Source organism: Alosa pseudoharengus, unplaced genomic scaffold (assembly GCF_046254945.1).
Source record: "Alosa pseudoharengus isolate Yale_2024_CS ecotype anadromous, Long Island Sound unplaced genomic scaffold, YU_APseudo_1.1 YU_APseudo_1.1_scf_82, whole genome shotgun sequence".
Classification (NCBI taxonomy): Eukaryota; Metazoa; Chordata; class Actinopteri; order Clupeiformes; family Clupeidae; genus Alosa; species Alosa pseudoharengus.
Window position 1 is genome coordinate 85,001 of NW_027468873.1, and position 20,000 is coordinate 105,000.

General features: G+C 40.2%; 1 protein-coding gene across 1 annotated transcript in view; it reads left to right on the forward strand.

Annotated features, from left to right (window-relative positions):
* The window catches only part of LOC143113479 (MAP/microtubule affinity-regulating kinase 3-like), a 52,546-nt gene that overhangs the window by 16,835 nt on the left and 15,711 nt on the right, over positions 1–20,000 (forward strand). Inside the window, exons 4-6 of the mRNA XM_076275432.1 lie at positions 381–429; positions 5,349–5,414; positions 5,856–5,926. Coding sequence (XP_076131547.1) covers positions 381–429; positions 5,349–5,414; positions 5,856–5,926 — 186 coding nt within the window. The remainder of the gene's footprint in view (positions 1–380; positions 430–5,348; positions 5,415–5,855; positions 5,927–20,000) is intronic.

The window sequence follows — 20,000 nt, forward strand, 5'->3', positions numbered from 1 at the left end:
GTGTGTGTGTGTGTGTGTGTGTGTGTATACTGTGTGTGTGTGTGTGTGTGTGTGTGTGTGTGTGTGTATACTGTGTGTGTGTGTGTATACTGTGTGTGTGTGTGTGTGAATACTGTGTGTGTGTGTGTGTGTGTGTGTATACTGTGTGTGTGTGTGTGTGTGTGTGTGTGTGTGTATACTGTGTGTGTGTGTGTGTGTGTGTGTGTGTGTGTGTGTGTGTGTATACTGTGTGTGTGTGTGTGTGTATACTGTGTGTGTGTGTGTGTGTGTGTGTGTGTGTGTGTTTGTATACTGTGTGTGTGTGTTTGTATACTGTGTGTGTGTGTGTGTGTGTGTGTGTGCTTATCTCATCTCATGTTGTTCCTCTTGTCTTTCATCAGCTCTTCAGAGAGGTGCGCATTATGAAGCTGCTGAATCACCCAAACATCGGTAAGAACAACAACACACACACACACACACACACACACACACACACACAGAGACAGACACACACAGACAGACACACACACACCCTCTCAACCTCACACACAAGAAAACATGCTCAGCTACACACACACACATTTTGGAAAGTGTGTGGTGGGGTGTGTGGTCAGCATACTTTTCATGTCACTGCATCTCAGACAATTGACCTGTCGCTAAGCGCCGCCCTTCGGACATCAGCTTGAACAACTCCATAGGACACAACAGGGCGGAGGCATACAATGACAAATTAATGGAATGGAAAAAACCCAGACGGATACCCATGGTCAAACGGGGGGGCGGGCAGGGGCATCTTAATAGCACCCGAGGTCCTCTCCTAGGTCCTCTCCTAGGTCCTCTCCTCCTTTCCTCTCCTCTCTCCTAGGCTCTCCCCAAACCGCGAATATTAATTATGACAAAATGATACCTGACCCGCGATCCGACCGCTTATTTAGAAAATGTGCTTTAGTAGCCTAACATGCAGCGTAGCCCAACCTTTAGTAGCCTAACATGCAGCGTAGCCCAACATGCAGCGTAGCCCAACCTTTAGTAGCCTAACATGCAGCGTAGCCTAGCATGCAGCGTAGCCCAACATGCAGCGTAGCCCAACCTTTAGTAGCCTAACATGCAGCGTAGCCCAACCTTTACGCTTATTTAGAAAATGTGTGCTTTAGTAGCCTAACATGCAGCGTAGCCCAACCTTTACGTAAACAGGAACAGAAAGCCCTCCTTAATCACGTCAGCCTACCCATGACATAGCTTATCAAATAGGCTACCGCACAAACACAAAGCGTTTACATTTACAACACTGGCTGGAAAGACAGCTACACATAGGGCCTCGGAGTGTTTAAACTTTGGAAAAGTGTGTGAGTGTGTGTGTCGGGGGGTAGCCTAAATCCCCGGGAAGTTTTTTGAAATTCTAGCTGCTAAACGCACCATTTTAACGTAGTTCGGGGGGGGGGGGGGACAGAAATAGGCTACCTTTAACCTGCAGAACAAACCGCTCTTGTGACACGAACATTGACCTTATGCATTATCACTTCACTGCCCGACAAATACCCTATATAGAGACATATCTCATGCTACCAATGGAGAAAGCATTACGTTTTGTGCGAGTCATGCTAAATGTGTTTCATTATCATAGGGTATTTGCTATATTTACGAGTGAAATAAATGTGTTTCCTTATCATAGGGTATTTGCTACGATATTTACCTGCTATCTGTCTTCTGTTTTCATGGACAGTTACAGGAATCCACATCATTGGTTATATCATTCTAACCTAGCATACCCACGTTATATCCAGAGTGGTTCAGTTTGTCAGTCAGTCTCAGCCTCTCCTCTAGCTCCTCTACACCCGTTGGGATTTATTAGGATTTTGTTACATTTTGTTACACTTCAGAAGAGAAGACAGGGGTGGGGGGCCTGGCTCCACCTGCACCCATGTGACCGTAGCACCTGCAGCCATGTCACCGTAGCAGCATGTGCTCAGTTATTTGCACCAGAGTAATGACGCCGCAAATACGGACACGGCCGTTTATTTTCATTATTGATGATGATTATTATTATTATTATTATTATTGTTTTAGTAGTTTTTCCTATTATTATTATTATTATTATTATTATTATTATACTTCCGCCATTGGAGTCTATGGCAGCCCATAGAACGCCTGGCTAAAAAGTTCAGATTTTTTGGCAGAAAGTTTCGGGACACGACACTGACCACTCATTTACGGATCTCTAAACCAAGCCGTCTAGCGCCACCAACAGGTCAAAGTTTGGCCGAAAGTTGAAAAGCTGGGTTGAAAGGTATTCGCAAGTCATTATTATTATGAAATTTAGCGCCCTGATTCAGGACCGTCCCATGATCACTCTCACCAATTTACAGAACTCTATGCCGAACACTCTAGCACCACCAAAAGCTCAAATTTGGATTGCATGTGACTAGAGCCCGACCGATAAAGGATTTTGAAGGCCGATACCGATACAAATATTTGTTGATTTAAAAATCCGATATTCCGATATATCGGCCGATAAATATTTTTTTTTTTCAGAAACGCGCAACAAAACATTAACAGATTTCCCTAACATTAGTTATTTGTAGTTATTTATGAGTATTGACTAAAATAATATGATAATGCATTTCAAAAACAAACTTGTTTATTTTTAAATAATATTGTCACAGTGGAACAGAGGAACATCGAAATATATTAAAGTTCTGATAAATAAAATGTATAAAAATAAAAAACTTAAGATATGAAACTTAGTCTTTTGAACAAAAACATAATAACAACAACCAAATCAAAGTTACCAGTATTAAAAGACTTAGCAAGCTTCATAAATATAACTTTGAACTAAGACTTAATAATTACAAAAAAGAATGATGAAATTATTACTATCATCATAATTTGTATTATCATTAAAAAAGATAAAGGTCACTCTTAAATGTTTGAGTGTGCGTGTGTAATAATTAGTCCCTATTGCCTTATAAGCTACCTTTATAAACTCAATGTCAGCTTGCTTATCCCTTTACCTGCACTTTTAAAATTATTTCCATCAAGCTACATCAAACCATTTTCAATCATCAGTTGCTGCCTGCCTTCTAAAACCTACTATTTAGTGATCTAAATCCATTATGTAACGCATTAATGCTGCGGCTGAACGACAGTCTGAAACGCACACTTGGCGTCATTGGATTTCACACACGTGTAAAAGAAAAGCTAACTTTTATGCACAAGCTACGTTTTGCACAAGCTTGATACTTTTTCTCTATGTCTAAATGTTCACGCCTCGCACGTATTACTTACATTTTACAATGCAGGGACTGTAACTACAGATATACTAGTTATAAATCATTACTTTATTTAGGCAGAATAAGTTCGCTGTGGTTTCCATGTTAACGTTAGCGGTCTTCCACTGATATTCATGGCATTAGCTAGCTTTGTGGTTAGCTAGTCTATGATGAGCCCTAATTTAGCAATGGATAACGTCATACTGCAAATTGTAAAACATACGCTTTCAAAATAACAGGCCGGGGAGAGATGATACATCTCACTGCTATAACTGTCACGCTATTAAAGAAATACATCTTCAGTCACATTGTAAAAAGTTAAAAGGACAGACAGTCAACTACACTGTAACAACGTAACGTAATTACTAGCTAATTCCGCTTCACTCTCGGCTTATTTAACAGCAGCAAAACTGGACATTGTTTTCACGAATTTTGTCATGCTTATTTGAGTTAAGAGAACTGATGGGGATGTTCTTTTAATTGTTATTTCAAGCAATGTATGTCTCGTGACCAAATCACCATGAACACACTTCACTGATGATCTCACTCGCGGATAACTGGTTCTCTCTGCCCGACTCTGGCTGGATCAGCAGGTTGCAGGATGTGTGGCGCGTTATACACCAGGGACGGTGTAGAGTGCCCTCTGGTGGACAAACTATACAACGCCAACACTCATGACATGGTTGAAGGGTGTTTCGTCCGTTTTTATTTTATTTTTAAAATATTCATTTATCGGCCATTATAAATGCCGATACCGATAGTTTGGAAAATGCCTAATATCGGCCGATAATATCGGCCCGCCGATAAATCAGTCGGGCTCTACATGTGACCATTGAACGGTGCATTCAATTTTCACAAATCAATTTGGTCCAAACTCTACGGAAAGTTTCAGCAGTCACAAATTTCCTCTGATTTTCACAGGACTTGGTGGAGATAATCTTCAGACCGAGCCGTACAAATGATACTTGTCAGATTTTTCAAATTCCACTTTATTGGCCCATGACAACCAATCAAATATGGCGATGAAGCCACAAAACAGGAAGTGGGCTACCATCTCGGAGACGCTTTAATGTATGAAGTCCAAACTTGGCACAGGGACTTGGTACCTGATTATGAGGACACAGTAGGAAATTGGCATCATTTGGCCTCTATAGGGGGCGCTGTAATACAGGAAGTGGGCTCATATCTCAGTAACACTTTGGTGTATGAAGTCCAAACTTGGTAGAGGGACATGGTAGCTGATTGTGAGAACGCACAAGGACATTGGTGTAATTTGGCCTCTTGCTATGAGTGCTTGCTCATGCCATGGCAACGCCATTCCTGCTATATCGCTCTGCTAGGCGCCCGCATTGCTGCTTGCAGCTATATTTATTATTATTATTATTATTATTATTATTATTATTATTATTATTATTAAGAGGCTCCCCATTGGTCGAGGCTGAAGCCCAGGTAAGCCCGTGCATTAAGGCGCCTGTGGGGGCGGGCTCACTCACACACACACACACACACACACACTCCTCCCTCTCTCTCTCTCTCTCTCTCTCTCTCTCTCTCTCTCTCTCACTCTCTCACTCACACTCTCACTCACACACACACACACACACACGCACTCCTCTCTCTCTCTCTCACTCTCTCACTCACACTCTCACACACACACACACACTCCTCTCTCTCTCTCTCACTCTCTCACTCACACTCTCACACACACTCACACACTCCTCTCTCTCTCTCTCTAACTCACACACACACACACTCACACACACACACACACACACTCTCTCTCTCTCTCTCTCACTCTCTCACTCTCACACACACACACACACACACACACACACACACACACACACATTCTCTCTCTCTCACACACACACACTGAATACGCAGTAGTGTGGAGCCCTGATGCACTCTGACAGTTATGTTCCTCCTCTCTGTCCTCCTCTCCTCCTCTCCTCTCTCCTCTCCTCCTCTCCTCTCTCCTCCTCTCCTCTCCTCTCTCCTCTCTCCTCTCCTCCTCTCCTCTCTCCTCCTCTCCTCTCCTCTCTGCTCTCTTCCTCTCCTCCTTTCCTCTCCTCTCCTATCCTCTCCTCTCCTCTCCTGCAGTCAAATTGTTTGAAGTGATCGAGACGGAGAAAACGCTGTTCCTTGTGATGGAGTATGCCAGTGGAGGTGAGTGTGTCTGTGTAGGGCTGTGTGTGTGTGTGTGTGTGTGTGTGTGTGTGTGTGTGTGTGTGTGTGTGTGTGTGTGTGTGTGTGTGTGTGTGTCTGTGTGTCTGTGTAGGGCTGTGTGTGTGTGTGTGTGTCTGTGTGTCTGTGTAGGGCTGTGTGTGTGTGTGTGTGTGTGTGTGTCTGTGTAGGGCTGTGTGTGTGTGTGTGTGTGTGTGTGAGAAGATGTCTGATGTTGCATGACTGTGGTTTCCTGCATACCCTGCATGTGCTGTTTCTGGTATGTGTTTGTGTTTGTGTTTGAGTGTGTGTGTGTGTGTGTGTGTGTGTGTGTGTGTGTGTGTGTGTGTGTGTGTTTGTAGCGAAGAGCATTATGATTGTGATTGTAATTATGACAACATGATTTTGCCATAACTTTCGTGTGTGTGTGTGTGTTTTGTGCAGGTGAGGTGTTTGACTACCTGGTGGCCCATGGGAGGATGAAAGAGAAGGAAGCCAGAGCCAAATTTAGACAGGTGACACACACACACACACACACACACACACCGGCAACTCGCACACTCACACACAAACACTCACACACCAGCAACACAGAGAGAGGCTCTCAGACATGTAAACAGCCACAGACCACATTAGATCTGTGTATGTGTGTGTATTGATGAGTGTGTGTGTGTGTGTGTGTGTGTGTGTGTGTGTGTGTGTGTGTGTGTGTGTGTGTGTGTGTGTGTGTGTGTGTGTGTGTGTGTGTGTGTGTGTGTGTGTGTGTGTGTGTGTGTGTGTGTGTGTGTGTGTCTAGGGCAGTGGTCCCCAAACTTTTTCTTCCGAGGGCCAGTTCACTATGCCTGGCTCTAACAGAGGGCCAGAGACTCAAAGTATGCCCTACTAAGGCAAAAGACCTTAACTCACCAGAGTGTGAAACCGAGAAAAATGACTTAAAAGTTATCTTAATGTCCTGACAATTGAGTAATAGGTATAATATTGTAATTTTCACATTTTGTAGTGTATACCTGTATTAATCTATCTACAAAACAATGAACTCAAATTTGACCTTTGACCCTTTTTTGGAAGTTACTGTATTCTGCCTTAGTATTGCCCACAAAATGACAATCGGTCATACTAAGGCAAAATACCTTAACTTCTATTTTATAGCACAATGTTATGATAACAATGATACTTTCACTTAAAATGTAAGCAATATTAACCCTATTGGACTCACTATAATAATATTAACCCTATTGGACTCACTATGATAATATTAACCCTATTGGACTCATTATGATAAAATGGCTTCACATTTATCTACATCATATGAAAAAAAAATAGTTTTTTTTATTTTTTTCTGTATTTCATACTCGTACCACACAGACAGTCACTTCTGGCAGATGTCAGATTAAGAATGAGAGTGTTTTGATGTTTTAATATATATAAAGCATATTTTTCTGTTTGGATATGAGGCACTAATTTAGACTCATTGGCTTGTTTATTTCGATAACCAGCCTAGAACAGCAAAAATATTTCCGAATCATCCCATTTTAGCATCTTCATGTCTGCTGAAAAGTTTCAGTGAAAACAGGAATTAATATTTCTTCGGATTTTACTTGCAGTATTTGCATTATTATCATTAAAACAGGAATACATTTTGATGATGTGTGTATTTTTTCAAAATTTATCTTTTCAAAAATTATGATTAAACACTATAGGCCTATACATTTTCCTGGATAGAATGGAAACTTAACCAAATGCAGATGATAAAACAAAGTTCTCCCACATAAATTAGGTAGATTAGGATGTGATTGGTTGCCTTTATTTGGTAATTTTATACTACTGCAACTTAAAGCTGCCTGCTTTGCGACTAGCTTTAATTTCCCCACTAACCCGCAGCTACACTAAACTTTAGGATTGCATTGATAGAATTGACAGCCTGTAACAACTTCGGAGTTTTGACTAGCCGGCAGCAAGTTTTAAAAACTTGTGGCAGATTTAATGGATTTGCTTTCTCCACGGTTGTTTGGTATGGATTTTAACCAGGGTTCAACAAAAGGTAGGCTCTACATTACGACATTCCTGCTGCTGGTGTGTGTGTGGAAGGTGTGTCGTTGCAGCTCCAACAAACTCGCATAGTTTTCAGTCAATGACTATCATTTGCAAGCGAGAGCTAGCATAAAAAATGTTTTTCCAGTTGACATGTAGCCTTGTATTACGGGCTGTGATATGAATTAAGATATCCTAGGCTAAGCCATTAGGCTAGTGACAAATGGTCAGAAAGGGCTTTAGTTTTTGAGATACCCCTACCGGAGGTAGAACTAAACCCAACAATGTTTTTCCTCATCTCTAAGGTCTCCCATATATGAAATGGATTCTTAGCTAAAAATATTTTACTGCTAAGATTGTTAAATTAACAGATGTTGTTATACACCCCAAAACCAAAAAAGAACTAAAATATAGCCTGTCCGTATTGGAGTTAAGGCATATAAACTAGTGCAGATCAATCACACAAGCTCTGAGAGCTTTGAACTGGATGTGAATATCTTGTATGGAATGAATAGAGACATGTAAACATACACCTAAAATAAGCGGACATTCAAAAAATGAAAATCTATGCAGAATGCTTTCATTTACTTTGTAGCTGCTTTATCAGGGATTATCATAGCAACACATATGATGGCTTATGGGAAAGGTGGGGTTGTACAGAATCCAACAATACCAAATATGTAAATATAGTATGACGAATCAGGGTGTTCTGTCACTCAATGTATGAGGTGTCCAAAATGAAAGAAAACGGAACACTAGCAAAATACAGTCTCAAGTCCAAATCACATTATCAGTGGTAAGAAGAATGTTGACATTCATTGTTACTGCAAGGTAAGTTACATAAGGTAACATAAGTGCTGCTCTATATTTACATTTAATAATGATACATTTCATATGTCCCAGTATTAAACAATTCATATGAAACACAGATCCAATTGAATCAGGTTAACATTGGAATGGAACGCCTTTATTAAAATATTTATATTCACTTGAATTTTGTTTTGGTCAAGTCATTATTGAATAATGGAAAATAATATTGTTAGCTTTTGTCTGTCCAGACCAGCAGCCTACACTGCTTACTTCACCCCTAAGTAGCTAAACAGTTAGTTGTAGAAACTACTTTCCCTAGCTAAGAAAGTACTTAGCACTCTGACCAATGTTTCATGTGTATTTCAACTTGATTTGCATTTCGATGAAAATTCTGAAATGTATATCATTTTTCGTCTTTTGAATTATGGAGAATGTCTTACAGGCATTGGATCCAATGCTTTGTATCATTTGTGGGAAACATTTTGAAAAGGGCAAGAAAAAAGATCCCTATGTCCAAAACCCCACAGTAGAAGGCCTCCAACGCATACTTACCCTTGCTCAGCAGAGAGAGAGATGGTGATGTCCATAAAACTCTGGCTCCATATACAGATGATATTTCCTCCAAAATCAAACTTACATATCATGTATCATGTAGAGTGAACTACTGCAGTAAGACAAAAATCAGTGAGCAGCAGCAAGTTGCAAATGTTGAGAGTGAGAGCATAGCCGTGGGAAGTGGGGGTGCTGCAGGAAAGCATGCGTATTTATGTGTCATACCACTCACGATCAGAAAAAAAAGCAGCTCTCCGTCCCCCTGTCTATTATTCTATAATGCACTAAAAAATGTTACATTAGACCTGGGAGATCTAAACAAAAACTAAACAAATTAACAAAACAAACCTGAGGGAGATATCCTATGACGCTAGCTTTATGGAACGACAATATGCCATATTAAGTAGCTGAATATTACCGTGAGTTTCCCAAGGAGCTGAACACGGGTCGCCTCAATCTTCAGCTTAAAATGATGCATAGTGTTATCGGGGAGTCTCGGTGCACCACGGTGAAAGGTGGCATGGATATTGAGTAAGCTTCATCCACAAACAAGAGCTCTCTTCAGCGAGGTAGATGAACTTATTCATCTGTGTCTTTGCGTGCCTGTTTCAGTGGCCTCCTCAGAGCGTTCTTTCTCTTCTTTTTGAAAGTGTAGGTTAAAGGCTACACTGTGCGTTTATGATGTCAGCATTTGTTGTAGGCTATATTTGTGATATGTGGATCAATTTAATGTAGGCTAGCCTATGAATATTGCGTTGTGTAGGCCTATGTTATGCATATGTTTTAAGTCAATGTGTTCTGTCTAATATCCTGTGCGATAGGGTCTTTAGCCTGTTTTGACACCCATGTCAGATGCGTCAATAATTATTACGTTTTATTAATGTTGGTGTTCAACAGTTTTATATTTCACGTGTTCACCGTCGATTTCGGTGCTACAGCAACTTTGTTACCTTACTAGTGTAGCGTCAGATAGCAGACGATTACTTTGTTTGCGTTAGTATCAATCTGTGGTTTGCGACATTTTATCGCATTTTTTCTGTAGTGTAGCCATAATGTTCTTGACAGTGATGTATGCCTGTGCTGTGTGTCATGGGTCATTCCGTGTGAAATCACCCAATTTCAGCGCAATTTGGCAGGTGACCCTCTCCGAAAAAATCTGAAAAAAATCACAGGTGTTTGTAGACCAAATCCATGCATAGATCTTAAATAGTATATCTGTATAACTAATCGTTGCAAAACTACAGCCCTTTGAAACTTCAAGTCATTTTAAGCATTGTGGTGAACAATCCTTTTTGTTCAACTTCCAGCATTATTGGCTCTTTTGGCATTTCACACACATTAGTGAAACTATGTGATTAGAAGTACATTTTCCTGTTGAATTAAAAACTTGTATACTTTCCCCTCTGCAAAGCTCTGAAAATGGCTATAAATTCATAATGTGAAAAGACATCATCACCTTTGAGGGCTTCTCATTCAAAAAGTATGTGACACAAATTCATCAGATTTTTTTCCTACACATATATGTATTATAAGGTCCTGTCCATGCATTAACTTTGGTTGTTATCATTTTCATATTTTCAGAGCATTTTTTTAAAATTGGGCTTGATTTTCAAAAAGCCTGTTTTCATCTTCTCATTTCACCACGTGGACAGTTAACAGGATTTTTTTTAAATTTTACCATATATCATTCTGTATGTGAGGATCATCTGCCCAAACTTTCGGCTTGTTGCTGAGTTTCTTCATTGAGATAAGATTTTTTTTAAATATTGTCTATAAATCCACAAAATTTGTACTGGATCTGCAGTACCACTTTGCACCACATGTGGTGCTCTTTTAATACAATGGAAGTCAATGGAAGAGTAAGAGAGTCACTTGTTTGCTGCACATATCCAATCTAAACACACAGTTTATGGTTCATAGTTGAATTGGTCCAAATAATTATTGCAACATGAACAACATACTACTCATACATAAATCTTATTTAGAGAAAATAAACTGATCAAGTAAATTATACACACATAAGACTGACTGGTCATCATACATGCAGCAAGAGGATTTAGCATAATTACCATCTTTGTAATGAGTTTTCTACACCAGCTTCAACCTATCAGTGCCTATGTGAGCACTTTAATAATTTTTAGCCAGCTGGTTAGGCAAAGTCTATATTCATCGTCATATGCTTGGGGTGCAGTCCTCTGTGATACATAGACAAAGAGCATCAACATGGAGATCAGTGCTTTAACAAACAATCAAACAATGGGTTTCTAAAATTCAGTTCATCAAGGTATTTCACTTGATGAAGATGACCATGTGTGTTTCCATCACAAGTATTCATAACAAGGTTTGAGGACTCGTGGATCCAAGAGGCATTTGTAAAAAGATGATAAATCTTTAATATTGATTTTTCTGCATCTGACAATGCACTGAATTTTAGAAACCCCTTTTTACTTTAACCATATGAACCATAAACTGTGTGTTTAGATTGGATATGTGCAGCAAACAAGTGACTCTCTTACTCTTCCATTGACTTCCATTGTATTAAAAGAGCACCACATGTGGTGCAAAGTGGTACTGCAGATAAAGTACAAATTCAGTGGATTTATAGACAATATTTGTAAAAAATCTTATCTCAATGAAGAAACTCAGCAACAAGCCGAAATTTTGGGCAGATGATCCTCACATACAGAATGATATATGGTAAAATTAAAAAAAAAATCCTGTTAACTGTCCACGTGGTGAAATGAGAAGATGAAAACAGGCTTTTTGAAAATCAAGCCCAATTTAATAAAAATGCTCTGACAATATGATAATGTTAACAACCAAAGTTAATGCATGAACATGACCTTATAATCCATACATGAGTGGGAAAAAAATCTGATGAATTTGTGTCACATACTTTTTGAATGACAAGCCCTCAAAGGTGGTGATGTTTTTTCACATAATGAATTTATAGCCATTTTCAGAGCTTTGCAGAGGGGAAATTACACAAGATACACCTGATTTGATTGGATTGTTTAATTCAACAGGAAAATGTACTTCTATTCACATAGTTTCACTAATGTGTGTGAAATACCAAAAGAGCCAATAATGTTGGAAGTTGAACAAAAAGGATTGTTCACCACGATGCTTAAAATGACTTGAAACTTCAAAGGGCTGTAGTTTTGGAACCATTAGTGATACAGATATACAGATATACTATTTAAGATTTATGCATAGGTTTGGTCTACAAACACCCGTGATTTTTTTCAGATTTTTTGGGAGAGGGTGACCTTCCAGCCACTGGGTGATTTGACACGGAATGACCCTCATGCAATGCCAGTATGCTGTTGTCCATTAACAGAGAAAGGCGTTTAAATAAAATACAATAACTTTTTTTAACCTCCCCACCCCCGACTACAGCACCCCCAACCAAAACTCACTTCCCACGGCCCTGAGTGAGAGCACATCTGCACCAAGAAGGCTGAGTATCAAATACTGAGAGTTTCAAATACTGAGAGATTGTTTCATTTGTGGGAAGGCCAGCTCTAGATCAGAACCTCTGACAGCCATTTCGACTGGTACAGGGGCAATGTAAATTATAGGCCAAGTATACTTGCGTATACAAGGAATTTGGTCTCTGCATTTATCCCATCCATGAATTAGTGAACACACAGAGCACACAGTGAACACAATTAGGTGAAGCACACACTAACCCGGAGCAGTGAGCTGCCTTATTACAGTGGCGCTCGGGGAGCAGTGAGGGGTTAGGTGCCTTGCTCAAGGGCACCATGGATGTGGGCATGGGAGAGCAGTGCTCAACCACTTCCCCCGCCTTTTTCCCTTCTGGGTCGGGGATCGAACCGGTAACTCTTCGGTTACAAGCCCGAACCCCTAACCAGTAGGCCACGGCTGTCCCCAGTACCAGAGACAAGGACCTTCGGGCAGCTTCTGAAAGGCTTGATGAAGATGTACATTCAAATTCTTTCATGCCCAGATCTCTTTGCATATGATGCCAAATACCATAAAATGTGCCTTGCACACTACATCTCTAAACGAAATATAACAGCAGCCATAGAAAAGAATAAAAAAAGCAGACCAATGTCTATAACAAAGCGTTTATTAAGCTCACTGAAGACATTGATAAAACATTATTGTCCAAAGATATAAAAGTGAGATCTCAATTCTTTGACTGATAGCTATGACAACATACTAATGACCATGCTGAGCAAGAAGGTGTGTCAACACAAGAAATATAGATACTGGAAACTAAAGGAAAAGCTGATACAGCATTACAAAGACAGGCTTGCATTTGTTCCACGTCCAAGACAGTCAGATCTGATCTGCTCAGATAGTATGACCATATTGTGCACTGAGGGAAGCTGCTAAACTCACAGAAATAACAGTAGACTGAGACTACACTTCCACAGACAAGTCAGAGTCTTTCCGAAATCCAAATATTACACAGGGCTGCAGACATATTGAGGAAAAGCATGGATCAGGTAGAGCATGACAGTGAGTAATATGTCAGCAGTGACTGTCTATTATGTTATGTATGTACCCAACATCCTGTATGACTTTGTGAACTGGTGTGTTGATTAACATGCCCACAGAAATTACCAAACATGTGGTGATGACCCAGCTTCAAAGGAGAATCTGTGTGTTAATTTGTCATGATCTCATTGAACAGAGCTGTCACATCCATACGCCAATCACACTGGGACTTCCCATTTTGATACATCATGAGTTTGGTAGTAAGACAGTCATCAATGAGCTCAGTGCAATGGGACACTGTGTTTCCTATACAGAAGTTAGGCACTTCTCCCATCTTTTGCAGCAGACCAGATATCAAGGACAGAGAGTGGTGTCTACATCCCAACTGGCCCCACTGGAGTTGCTGAACATGGAATTTGTGATGCAGCCATCAGCAACTTTGACCAAAATGAAGACACCCTGGATGTGAAGCGTAAAAGAATGGACAAAATGTACCTGTAAAGTTTATCTCCATCCATTCATATCAATCGTGTTTAAGGTGGTGAGGGACCTCTGAACCTGAGGGAACCTGTGCTAGGCATTTATCTGCTGTGGAGACTTCGCCTCTTCGGAACACAACAGACGTCATAGCATGAGTTATACACTTCCCATCCAGGGTGTCTTCATTTTGGTAAAAGTTGTCGATGGCTGCATCAACAATTCCATGTTCAGCAACTCAAGTGAGAACAGTTGGGATGTAGACACCACTGTCCTTGATCTATATTTCTTGTGTTGACACACCTTCTTGCTCAGCAATGGTCTTTAGTATGTTCTCATAGCTATCAGTCAAGGAGTTGAGTCCTCACTTTCATACCTTTGGACAATACTGTTTTATCAATGTCTTCAGTGAGCTTAATAAAGGCTTTGTTATAGACATTGGTCTGCTTTTTTCATTATTTTCTATGGCTTCTGCTATATTTCATTTAGAGATGTAGTGTGCAAGGCATTTTATGGTATTTGGTATCATGCAAAAAGATCTGGGCATGAAAGAATTCGAAGATGTACATCTACAAGCCTTTCAGAAGCTGCCCGAAGAACCTTGTCTCTGGTACTTGCGACTGTTCCAGTTGAAATTGCTGTCAGAGGTTCTGGTTTAGAGCTGGCCTTCCCACAAATGAAACAATCTCTCCGCATTTGAAATTATGTTGTATCAGCCCTAATCAGCCTTCTTGGTGCAGATGTGCTCTCACTCTCAACATTTGCAACTTGCTGCTGCTCACTGATTTTTGTCTTACTGCAGTAGTTCACTCTACATGATACATGATATGTAACTTTGATTTTGGATGAAATATCATCAGTATATGGAGCCAGAGTTTTATGGACATCACCATCTCTCTCTCTGCTGAGCAAGGGTACAGTAAGTATGCGTTGGAGGCCTTCTACTGTGGGGTTTTCGACATGGGGATCTTTTTTCTTGCCCTTTTCAAAATGTTTCCCACAAGCTTTGGATCCAATGTCTGTAAGACATTCTCAGTAGGCCTTTTCACACTGCCAAAATCGCCGCGATTTTATGTACCAGAATCGCAGAACGACTGTCCCTTTCACATAGACCGAGGCGGAACGGCGGGACAAAGTGTCTCGCCAAATTTACTACCAAGCCCCCTAGACTTTTTGCAGAGTTTTTTCTTTCCGGCACCAGTGTGAATGGGTCAAGGCGGAAAGGGGAATCTGGGCGGGCATTTCGATGCTATGTCCAGCCCACCACAGGAGATTGCAAATAAATCTAACTGATCAAAAGCAGCAATAGCAGAGACGGCACATTATGTCAATCTTTAAATTCACAAAGTCTCCAGTCATGTCATGCCTGCTAGAGTTGACTGTAGCTCGGAATGCAATCGGTTGCCATAATAGGCTATCCTAAAATCCAGCGATAAAACAAAGCATGAACTCATGAGCATCTGTCTGCCCTGTATGTATATCCTGTGATTGTAATGTTTACAGATATCTAGGCGATATTTGTAACATTTATTTTGTATTTGGCCTGTTATAAAATCATGGTAACCTAACAATTAGGATTTGCTTTGCCTACTGCTGTTTGGTTGTCCCAAACTTTGAGACAATCCATACTCGCATTAACTGAATCTTATCAACCCGAATTGCGATGTTCCAAACAGAGTGACTGTAGGATGCAATGCCTAATAATCTCACTGCCTTCGGCATAACCGTTAACAGTGCGCCTATTGTTAAACACCTGAAAAATATTAAGCTGCTGTTTTCTTTTCATGACGAGCACTAAGCTTGAATGATTTATGACTGAATGGAACGTTGCGTTTTTAAGCGCCAGAACTGCTTCACGTCGTGTGACAAAGTTTACACCAATCATCATCTTCTAATGTATCCTTATGTCGAGATGTCCATTCTCTGTGCATACAGGATTGCGGCTGGCGGCACCACTGACCAAGGCCACAGTAGCTTGTGAACCTCTGATTTTCAAAGGGCAATCACGGCCAACGCAGGGGGCAACTCTTGTTTTCTATTTCCCTTCCAAATTACTTTTTATTGTCTGAAGACATCGATCGCAAGAATCTAACATTCTAAGCAACAGCAAAGCAACTTCACTTGCATTTGTAGGGTACTTTTTTTTTTTTCGCATGCCCAAATTTCTGTCAATGATTCCCGGGACACTGAAAGACCGGGGTACACGAAACTTGGTGGGCATGTAACCCCACATGGATAGCATGGAACCATCGTTTTTCGTTTTGATCTGCTGGACTGGACCCCCCGAAAGGAGGGTAGGGCAGACACAGTTTTCTGTGAATATCTCGAAAACCGTAGGGTTTAGGAGGACCATTTTTTTTTTGTATGTTGATCTCAAGGGGCCATGTCAACCCATTCCATAACCACTCATTTCATGTATAGCGCCACCTAGTTAAACACAAAAAAGTAAAAATGAGGTGTTGTAATTGAAGGTATCTGTGACCTAACAAAGTCAAAACTGTACAAAATTGGAAGTGTAGGATCATTATGACACCCTCTGTGTGCACGCCAAGTTTCGTGGAATTCCGTTCATGGGGGGCCACACAATAAATTCATTTATGTTACTATACACCAACTGGCCTGTAGGTGGCCGGAGACAGTTTTCTGTGAATATCTCGATAACCGTAGGGCCTAGGAGGTCCACCTTTTTTATGTATGTTGGTCTTAAGAGGGCATGTCAACCCATCCCATTACCTCTTATTTTATGTATAGAGCCACCTAGTTAAAAATGAAAAAGCAAAAAATTAGGTGTTTTCATCACAATATCTCTGGCTGACAAGGTCAAAACTGCACGAAATTAAAAGTGTAGGATCATTATGACACCCTCCGAATGCATGCCAAGTTTTGTGTACTTTCGTTCATGGGGGGCCTTACAATAAAATAATTTATGTGTACATTTAGTGACGTACACCAACAAGGATTCCCGGGACACTGAAAGACCGGGGTACACAAAACTTGGTGGGCATGTACCCCCACATGGATAGCATGGAACCGTCATTTTTCGTTTTGATCTGTAGCCCCCCCGCTGGACTGGACCCCCCGAAAGGAGGGTAGGGCAGACACAGTTCTCTGTGAATATCTTGAGAACTGTAGGGCCTAGGATGACCATTTTTTTCTGTATGTTTGCCTCCAGGGGTCATGTTAACCCATTTCATGTGCACACATGTGCACAGATACACACACACACACACATACATTCACAGTAATCATACGTATGACACATACTCACACAGTAGACATATGTACGCTTGCATGCACAGGCACATACGCAGGCACAAACACAAGCACGCACGCACGCACACACACACACACACTCTCACACACACACACACACACATAACATAAACATAACACAAACAATCAAGAATTTCTCAGAATTATAAACAGGCAAGATGGAGGTGGGGTTGTATAAAATGAATTTTACATGTGAAATCTATGAACTAATCATGTTTTGGTACTTGTTGTCTAGCAGATACCAGTGAGAATTGAGTGTGGATAATGCAATTTAGTGAGACAGTTAGAATCATATAGGCCTTTCAGCGTGATTTCTTTTTGTGGAAAAAATGTGCTGGACTGGGCGGCGGTCATATTTTGTACCGCTCTGCGGTACATCTAGTTTTCCATTATTCGGTAATGACTTGACCAAAACAAAATTCAAGTGAATGTAAATATTTTAATAAAGGTGTTCCATTACAGTGTTAACCTGATTCAATTGGATCTGTGTTTCATATGAAATGTATCATTAATAAATGTAAATATAGATCAGCACTTGCCTTGCAGTAACAATGAATTTATCAACATTCTTCTCACCGCTGATAATGTGATTTGGACTTGAGACTGTATTTTGCTAGTGTTCTGTTTTCTTTCATTTTGGACACCTCATACATTGAGTGACAGAACCCCCTAACTTGTCATACTATATTTACATATTTGGTATTGTTGGATTCAGTACAACCCCACCTTTCCCATAAGCCTTCATATGTGTTGCTATGATAATCCCTGGTAAAGCAGCTACAAAGTAAATGAAAACATTCTGCATAGATTTTCATTTTTTGCATGTCCGCTTATTTTAGGTGTATGTTTACATCAGAGGAGGCTCCTTCTTTGAGGAAAGGGAGGAACACCCTCCCTAAAATTTCAGAGAAAAATAAAAAATATATAAAGTGAATTACTAATCTGATAAATTACTGTTAATATTACTATTTTTAACACTTTGAATGAACAAAATCGTTCCCCTAGGTCAAAATGCCAACAGCACCCCCTATCGCTATTGAAAATTACTGTATGGAGGAGCTTCCTCCTCAAGCCCCTCATTGAAGTCCATTATAAACGCCTCGGGCCCCAGCGGCTCGTGAATCACGTCGTTTTCAATGGCCAAGGGAGGAAGCTCCTCCGTACAGTAATTTTCAATTGCGATAGGGGGTGCTGTTTTTAGCGGCAACGGTTCAAGAACGTTATCTGCAGTCTACGAATCTTATGTTGAACGGAAACCTTGTTTTTTGCTCGTGAAATAAACAGTACAATGGAATCAGAGGACAATCTCAAATCTTTTATACATTCAAATACACTGTGAATACACTGATGTATGATGAATGTTTATCAAAGCAGGAAGACCAGCTCCAAAAATTCATATTCCAAAACAAGACGGTAAGGCTAGTGTAGGCTACTGAATGCTACATAGTCAGACAAATAGGCTACTAATGGCTAACTGGTAACGTTATCACAGAAAACAATCAGCCATAGCCTACTGCTGACCTGTCACATACGTGGACAGTTCACTTGGTGATAAAACATTTTTGGATAATTATGCGTTGTTATAATCATCCAAGTTATGCTTTCATAAATTCCCACTTAGCTATTACAACCTGTCTTTAAATTATAGCGATTTGGCTTTAAAAACAATAGCATGTTACAAATAGCCACATTTAAGGTCTATTTTTAATGGTAAATAGTTACATGGTTTTATAAAACAAGTGTCTATTTTTATTATTATAGACTTTTCTGCCAATATATTACACTGAGCAAAACCTCCAGACTTTCCGTAATTTTTCACATCTGGAAAACAGTATTTCATAACTAGACCTACATATCTTCCCTGACTTCCCAGACCTAAATTTACATTTATTTACATTTACATTTATTAATTTAGCACTATTATCCAAAGTGACTTATATATTTAAATTATATTACAAAGTCCATTGTCCCTGGACGAATTTGGGGTTAAGTGCCTTGCTCAAATGCACAATGGTTGAAGCCAAGAATTGAACCCACAACTTTTCTGGCTGCTGCATGCTTGCCTAGCTCCTTAGGTCAGACCCCCACCCTGCTACATAGTACATACTGCTGCTATAAATGTGTCTGGGTAGGCGGCCTACATACTCTATTGTTCACATATGCCACCAACACCATCACAACCTCACATTTGCCACTAACGCCAATCAAGCAGACATTCCTTCCTCCGTTATTTTTTTAACCACCAGCCGCCACTGGTTTACATGTCTCTATTCATTCCATACATCAAGATATTCACATCCAGTTCAAAGCTCTCAGAGCTTGTGTGATTGATCTGCACTAGTTTATATGCCTTAACTCCCATATGGACAGGCTATATTTTAGTCCTTTTTTGGTTTTGGGGTGTATAACAATATCTGTTAATTTAACAATCTTAGCAGTAAAATATTTTTAGCTAAGAATCCATTTCATATATGGGAGACCTTAGAGATAAGGAAAAACATTGTTGCGTTTAGTTCTACCTCCGGTAGGGGTATCTCAAAAATGTGGGGCCATTGTCACTAGCCTACATGCTCTAATGCACCGCTTGTTATTGAATATGTTGTTGAGTTTAGGCTTTTAAGTTAGGTTAGGCTATCAAGATTAGCCTATCTTTAATGCACCAGCATACTGTATGTCATTCATTGATCTTGGCATTTAGGCTAGGCTACGTTTTAAAGCCATCAATCTAACAAAAAGCAAGCACTGCAAAACATATAGGCTACTGTATACACTTTATTGAAGTTAGTGTGTGTCTGAGGTGATTTAATTGAATAATGCATAGCCTAGATATAACTCCAGCCGGCAATACAACTTCACGTTGATGGTCGGTCAGAAGGCAGCTTGCCGTAACTTCGCACCGTAACTTCAATCGAGTGTTCAGTAGCAGCGTGAAAGGAAGGCATAAAGCCGTATCTGATGTTACGGGCTTCTGCCACA